Source organism: Plectropomus leopardus, chromosome 12, assembly GCF_026936395.1.
Source record: "Plectropomus leopardus strain MGB_pleo_1.0 chromosome 12, ASM2693639v1, whole genome shotgun sequence".
NCBI lineage: Eukaryota > Metazoa > Chordata > Actinopteri > Perciformes > Serranidae > Plectropomus > Plectropomus leopardus.
The window spans coordinates 19,367,294-19,374,889 of NC_142187.1; the positions used below are offsets into that span (position 1 = coordinate 19,367,294).

Here is a 7,596-nt window from a genome sequence, read left to right on the forward strand (position 1 = left end):
TCATATTCTACAGATTGGAAAGAGAGGGTGGAGTAAGCAACAAGTGAAGTGAAAAATCATCTGAGAAAAGAGTTTTCAGTGGTCTTATTAATTGTTAGTTTGTGCTTGTTCTGCAAAAACAAAAATATGTAATAACAGAACAAAGTTCGCTGGTATTCAGTGTAATCCAGGATTTTCTGTTGATGACACATCCATGATTACGCTGCAAGACTGGTGGAAACGCTGGCTGGTTCGCTAAATAGCAGCAAGGTTCCAAGAATCCTGAACGAAGCTGGTTCAAGAAGCAGAGCTAATTTGGTGGAAAAGGGGTATTAGACATTTTTGTTGCCATCCTCAAGTAAATGACCATTCCTCGTCATCATCAGATGTTTGTTTTTCCGGTTTCGTGTGAGCCTGTTGATAGAAACGTGATCAACGTGCCCACTTACTGTGGATTTTCCAGACAATTACCTGCTCTACTTACACAAGGGCTTAATTGGAGATTACACAGACTTTGTACTTTAGAGCTGGTAGGGGGAAGTCTATTTAATGTCTGATCCTACTGATTTGGACTTTTGCGTTTTCACGTACAACTTCTCCGGTAAATGTCCGGATAGTTTCAGGTTTGCAGTGCATGTGTAAAAAGGCCTTTTGTCTGTCTCAAATATAAAGAGAAAATGACACACACAAACCTGACTTCCACAAGGTCATTGGGTTTGTAGCTTGGATGCAAGAAGAACCAGACTTTCTTCACAAAGTGGTCGATACTTGGTTCCCTCCTGGAGCCCCTGACGTACACCATCCACTTATGGGTAGACTGGTCATTTTCTTCCCGCTTATCTGGGGGAATGTACCTGCGAGGGGGAGAAAAAGAGTTAAAACAACCAGAAGGAATAAAGAATTCACGGTGGTAAAAGTAAAAGATAATGTAGATAGGTAAGCACAGAGGAATCAGGGAAGACAGACAGCATGCATCACGAGCAAAAGTTCAACGTAAAGCACATAAATTACGAGACATACATCTTTCATGAATATTTCATATATAAAATTTCAAGACAGCATTACAAATAACCTGTCAGAAAATGCATATAACAACACATTAGTAAAGAGTCTGGATCATTTTCAATGAATCCAATCCCATGTATCCTTTATTCACTGTCTATGACTGATGTGTTAAGTTTAAGCCTTCTTATTATGTTACATGAACTTAAGCACATATCAAATGACTTTCCCATGCAGCCCTCTGAGACATTTGGCGTGCATGAGAAACATTGGCTTTGTCGATCAAACTCCCCTGAAATAACATGTGCTTTGCATCACACTGAAACAGTGATCATGAGGAATGTCATTTATCTAGATGAATTCAGGCCCAGGGGGAAATACATGAACGAATAAAAAGGTATTTTCAAACTGCAACATGTTCAGGCTTGTAGGAAAAACTAAATTATGGCTCAGATCCTCAGTTCACACAGTCATGCAAAAACAACACAATTCAATAAAGATGTTAGTTCAGCAACACACGTGCAAAACTGTTGAGTGAGAGACGTTTTTATCAAAACAACACCCCCTCAAAAGGCAAATTACATCTAACGTTCTACAGTCACATATCATACGTAAACACATTTATCTGTGAGCCTCTCCGTCAAGTCTGATCAACTTCAGCCAAAACACACAAGCACATTTTTGAGTTTTTAGTTATTTTCTGTGCTGTGCCTATAATTCAAAGAATATTTGATGCTTCAAACCATTAAGTGGTGATGTTTAAATTACTCTCCAATTTACAACAACACTTCAAGGTGTCTACCTGCCCAAGCTGAAGTCGATTGATGGCTTATAATTCATTCATAGGTTTCACATATTCTCAGACTTTGCTTAGTGATGTCAGTATATATCTATGACTACCGACAACTGTTTGTTATAAACAGTTTGAAGAATATTAAAGAATTTTAACAGACTGACAAAATACCATATCTAAGGTTTTCAAAGAGAAATTTATTAAAATATAAAGTTGATGATTTTATGCTTGTGGTTTTCAAACTTTCTGACTTGTGACCCATCAAACTGAAGGAACGTCTATTTGTGATCTGAAACCTATTCCACAGTTCACATAAAAGAAGTTAAAATTGAAGAACAAATTAAGTGAAATATAGTTTTTTTCTTCTATCACAGTAAAAAAATTTTTAAATTTTTTTCTGGTATATCTTTGATTTTGTATTTAAAACCTGTACATTTTTTCTTCTTCTTTGATACATGCCTATTTTTGCACTTTTGTATATTTTATATTTTGTATATATTGATATTTTATATATTTTTTCTGTACACACGGCTGCTGTGACAAGTTAATTTCCCACAAGTGGGATAAATAAACGTGTCTAAGTCTAAGTCTAAGTCTAAAAGTCTTATGACTTTCTAAGAGGCTCCTAACCTCTAAACTTCTGCTCAACAACATAGAAAGTCACAAAGATGACTTGAGTGATTTAAACCTTTGCTTAGTTTGGTTACGTACCTGGACACGTTCCCGACTACGATTGTCTTTTTTGCATAGAGTCTAGAGGCTTCATTTCCAATACTGTGGTAGGTCACCCTCTGCTCTGCTCCTAAAGACACCGGCACGCCAAATGTGTCCTACGACAAAAAAATGATGGAGAACAATACAGTCTTAATAAAAGATTTTGAAAAAGCAAGATTAAAGCCAACACCACTTGGCATTCATCAAGTAACTAATAACCATCATGTTTGTCAGTTGAACTCACCTTGCCTGTATTGCGCCCTGGTCTGCGCTCCTGCCTGCTGCCGTCCTCTCGCAATGCTCCCTCTCCATCCCTCTCAGCTCCTTCTCCTTGTTGTGAGAGGGACTCGGACTCAGAGTGGGCCAGAGACGGAGTCTCAGAGCCCTGGTTGAGAGGGGACGAGGACCGGGATGGGGACTCCAGGAACCGGCGGATGGCTGGATGGTTCAACACGGCAGGGTCACTCTTAGAAGCATGCTAGGATGCAGAGGAAAAGGTTGTTGATGCTACCGTCAGGGTTAAAACACATTTTTACCAATAAATGTCCATGACTTTTTCATTGCCTTTGGGGAGTAAAAACATCAGTAATAGGAGTTGATCCAGGCAGCAGCAGCCTGGCACTTTAAGTTAGTTTTTTTTTAGAATTGCTGCTAACGCTGCCTCTCCCATGTTTGATATGTCACAAGTTTAACTACACAGCCAGCATATTACACATCCCGGGTTGTAGTCTTTCTTATTCCATACCTTAAACTTGTCAAGTGAAGCCAATCATAAATAAATTGGAATTCCTTTCTGGCATGATTCAAAGCATCAAGATTTTCAAAAAACTTAATTGTCTATCATATAGTGACAGAAAATTGCCTTCTGTTAGGGAATCAGACAACATGGAGAAAAAAAAGCATTCACACCCATAAGACTCACATTAAAGAGCACAACAGTTCCATAGATCAATAAAACATGTAAAAAGCACATTTAAAAAAAGTAGTAACTATTTTGCCTTGTTTAAAAAGTTTATTGTGGTAGGAATAAAATAGTTCTTGTAAGTTCTCCTTTTGGCCAGAGGTACGCTAAAATGTTTGGCCGAAGGGAGTAGCTGAAACAAACGGTGAAGGGGATGTGAAGGGTCCTCAGTGATGCAATCTGATTTTCTTTTTACCGCCCGACTGTAATGTTCTGAGAGCTAGGTGATCTTAGCTGCATGTTTGATGCATTGCATGAATTTCCATCTGGACGAAGCAGAAGCTACATCTCAGGTGAGAGTCTTAGGTAACTCACGCACAACAAAACATCATGTGACATGACTGACCTGCCCAAACATTAACACCACACAGTATTCATATACTCATATACTATTTAGATATTTATGATTTTATTATGCAAATTTACACTACTTTACCAAAACTTGCTGAATTTATTTATTTTTCCAAAAGTTTTTTCAGGCCCAGACATTGCTACTTAAATTTACATAGGAACAATGCACTGCACTGTACCAGGGCTTTAATGCAGCTGACAGCTGTCTGAGCATAAATGTGTGTGAATTTACCTCTGAGAGCTTTGTTACTCCAGCATTGGCATAGTAATTGGCCACTATGCATGCCCTTAGCTTGTCCATCATCCTCCTGGCTTCATTGAGTCGCTGCAAGATAATGGGAAAACAATTAACCAAAATGTTGTTTTCTACTGTGAATATACATCATTTTTCTGTATCAACAGTTTTTTCTGCATTACTGATGCAAAAATGTAAAATATGTCATAATGAAATGAAAAAAATAGACTTTTCCAGTCTCATCCACATACCTGACTTATCACATCTATTTCGTGTTCTTTGTTCTTCATCTCCAAAGAAAACTGCTCTCTGATGATGGTTTCGATCTTCTGTACAGCTGCTTCTCGGGCTGAAAAGGCAGAAGGAACAGAAATCAGAGCACTGAAGAGTGCAGTTACTTGTTAGCTGTCACAACATGTAAAGCAGGTGTCCAAGGGTTCATAACATAAACTCACCACTGTGTTCAGCCGCTTTGTTTCTCTTACTATTTTGGACCAGCGAAATGTCATCATAATCCGGATCATTGCCCTCTATTTTCCTTTTGATTCCCGACATGGCTACCTGCAAATGAAGAAATGATTGGAAAAATTCAAAACAGCTAACGTTAGCTAGTCACATTCATGCTCCCATGCTCAGTTGTGATGGTACTTAGCATCGTATTAGCCGGCTAGCAGAGAAGCTAATGCCCAAAGCTAACTTTAGCACTAGCTAGCTACATATGCTAATATAGGTTAGCAAACCGTCTACACCTACCGCTGTTTTAAACAATGCCCCTACTATTCGACAAAACCAGTGCCTTCAATTAAATTATTTTTTACAAAATGCTAAATATTACACCACCAGACTGTTTACCAAGAACTCTTTTTAGAGAAATCCGAGTCTGTCTTCGTGTAGCCGGCAGCTCTGGACCGTTAGCAACCGCTACCCGTGTTTGCTATGTTAGCTAACGTTAGCACACATTTGTAGCCACCGATTCAATCCGTTTGAAATGCAAACTTACTGGAGTTCCCTGTGCTGTGGAGCAACGTTTCTCTGTGAGACGTGTGTTTTAATTCAGTGAGAGCATACCCTTTGCGTTGTGCTATGATTATCTGACACACTTGTGTTTAGTGAATTGCTAAATCTCGAGGTGGACTAGTAAGCTAGGTGGTGGAGGGTTAGCCGTGCACTTCACCAAAACAGGCAGCAGGGACCACTATTCTACAAAACAGGTGATGCCACCAAAGAGCAACACTGAATAATATGAATTTTTATCTTTATGTTGTATTGTTAACTGGAGTAAGGATGTGTGATGATTTTTTAAAAAAACGTTTTACATGCATTTGGTGTTTACTGCTCTGAAAGTTCATCAGTAAAAAAGATGTCATCATACACAAGAACTCTTCAGGTATTTTACTCCTTTAAAATCAGTTTTTAAAAGACTGATTTACTGGAAATCCTTTCATGTGTATGACGGATGGATCACTGAACAGGGCTACTGGGCACAGGCCCTGGGGCCCCAAGTGTGTGGGAACCCCCCTAGCCTTCATCCAAGTTCCTTCATCTGCAAATGTCACTCAGATTGACATAAAATAAAAATAAAATAAAATAAACGCAAGTAAAACTAAACTAATAAAGGTTACATTAGGCTGCTTGCTTTGGTCCAGACCCTTGAATCTGCACTCTCTGCTGAGTTTGAGTTGATTGTTTTTAGAAATGCAGTGCAATGAGTTGACAATTCTGTCTGATATCAGGCAATACAATTTATCTAAAGATACACAAAACAACTAGAAGCTGAAGGAAAACTACCACAAGCAAACAAAAAATTACAAAGGAGACACAAAACCACAGAAAGATGCATAACAACTACAAAGACGAGCAAAAACAAAATTTAAAAAAAGAGGCAAAACCACCACAAAGTGTGTGTGTCTTTTGCTCCTATGCTGGAGCGGTGGTGGGGCCTTTTGCATGTCTGTGTCACATAATCCACCCATAATGTGTGTGGCAAAATTATGAGTACAAATGGGCATAGAACATGTGCTTGTGTTTAAGCCAGTGTCGTACTTACAGACCAGGAATAAACCACCTAACTTGCTTTGCCCAGGGGCCACTTTTGTAAATTGACAGGAAGCCAAGGGAAAGTTAAGAACCATTCATTATTTATCATTTAAAATAAATCATTAACAGGCTGACAACTCATCTTTCTTTGAATTTCTTTATTTTTCAAATTAACTGACTTATTAACACAATTTATTAAATAAATTAACTTTGCACAAGGATTGATATTAGGCCTGTATGACAGATAAGTCATAAGCTGCTCCTCAAAGATCAGCAGTACTCATTTAGGACATTCGTGGTATTTAATGCTCTATATCACAGTATTTACTTTCAGAGTAAAACAAAAAAAAATCTCGTGAATTATTTTATTTTCCTTGTAAATCATAAAATAGCCGACAGGGCCAACCAACGCCACATAGCGTGCCACATATTGAGTAATACTACTATAGATCTATATGTACTGCTGCTATCAATCTTACATGTTTAAGCTTGGCAACACTGTCAGGTAGCATGCCAAGAAAACTAGCACATGAAGAGAAGTGGAACAAGTTTCTGATGGGTACATTTGGGATGATCAGGAGTGGGATTAGTTCCACATGCCGTACCATGCTCTCGCTCACTTTCCTTTTCTTGGGCCTCTCTATTGTGGCCTTAGTTAAGTCTACATTATCAAAAATAAACTCTGTTATGCACACAGACACAAGTGTAATTTGAGAAACACAAAAACATTAGTACTGGGTGGTTAAAAAAGGGGGGGGATTTATTGTTATTCGTAATTCTGACACATTTCCAGATGTATTTCTTACTATTATCTTGCAATGCCATGAAAATGAATAAACTATTTATTCCACTCAAATTTCTGAAGAAAAGAACATACTGTATTTGTTTGTTGGTTCTTGACTTTTTTAAGTCCATGGTTGGCCCACATTTGTAAAAAGGGCTCATTTGCAAAAGATACTTGACATGCAACACAAGGAAGTTCCACACTGTTCAAAAGTAAAGTTGTAAAGTCAACTTGACATCTTTATCTAAATCTATCTTCTGAATTATGACTACAACAATTAAGCCTTCCACTTACCCAACTAACTAATTTATGCCCGTTTGTGGCCTGTCAGTGTGAGGTGAGACCGTTGCCAATGCTGATTGTCTTATAAACAAGATTAATTTATGCACAGATACAAACTTGGACATACAGTGTTTTCCTGTCTCTGATTGTGTGTGAATTGTGTGCACTTGATGAACACACACTTTCTACATTGCTTAGTGTGAATGCAGAGACACTGCTGTGCCCATAACAGAGAGGAATGTTTGTGGTTTTCATTAAATTGAAACATAATATGGAGAATATAAATCACAACTTGGGACAAAACAAAATGGCCTTCAGTGTCTATTGCAGAACGAGTTTCTCAAGCTTGTTTTCTTGCACCGTTTTCTTGTTCAACACAATGGCTCTTTAAAACATCGCCAACATGATTAATTCAACCCTTGACGAAAGGAAAAACTCATCAGACACATGGCTGCAGA

The 7,596-nt window shown here is 38.2% G+C and overlaps 1 protein-coding gene across 3 annotated transcripts in view; it reads right to left on the bottom strand.

Annotated features, from left to right (window-relative positions):
- Window positions 1-5,223, bottom strand: part of yeats2 (YEATS domain containing 2) — a 32,949-nt gene extending 27,726 nt beyond the window's left edge. For 2 of the 3 annotated variants that reach the window (XM_042497846.2, XM_042497844.2), the window contains exons 1-7: window positions 5,036-5,223; window positions 4,491-4,596; window positions 4,287-4,384; window positions 4,033-4,125; window positions 2,733-2,966; window positions 2,486-2,604; window positions 672-833 (exon numbers count right to left, since the gene is read on the bottom strand). In XM_042497846.2, the coding sequence (XP_042353780.1) occupies window positions 672-833; window positions 2,486-2,604; window positions 2,733-2,966; window positions 4,033-4,125; window positions 4,287-4,384; window positions 4,491-4,590 (806 nt within the window). In that variant the 5' untranslated portion in view covers window positions 4,591-4,596; window positions 5,036-5,223. Of the gene's footprint in view, window positions 1-671; window positions 834-2,485; window positions 2,605-2,732; window positions 2,967-4,032; window positions 4,126-4,286; window positions 4,385-4,490; window positions 4,597-4,887; window positions 4,984-5,035 lie in introns of those variants that run through there. The other variant, XM_042497845.2, reaches the window with a different exon arrangement.
- Between the last annotated feature and the right edge of the window lie 2,373 nt (window positions 5,224-7,596).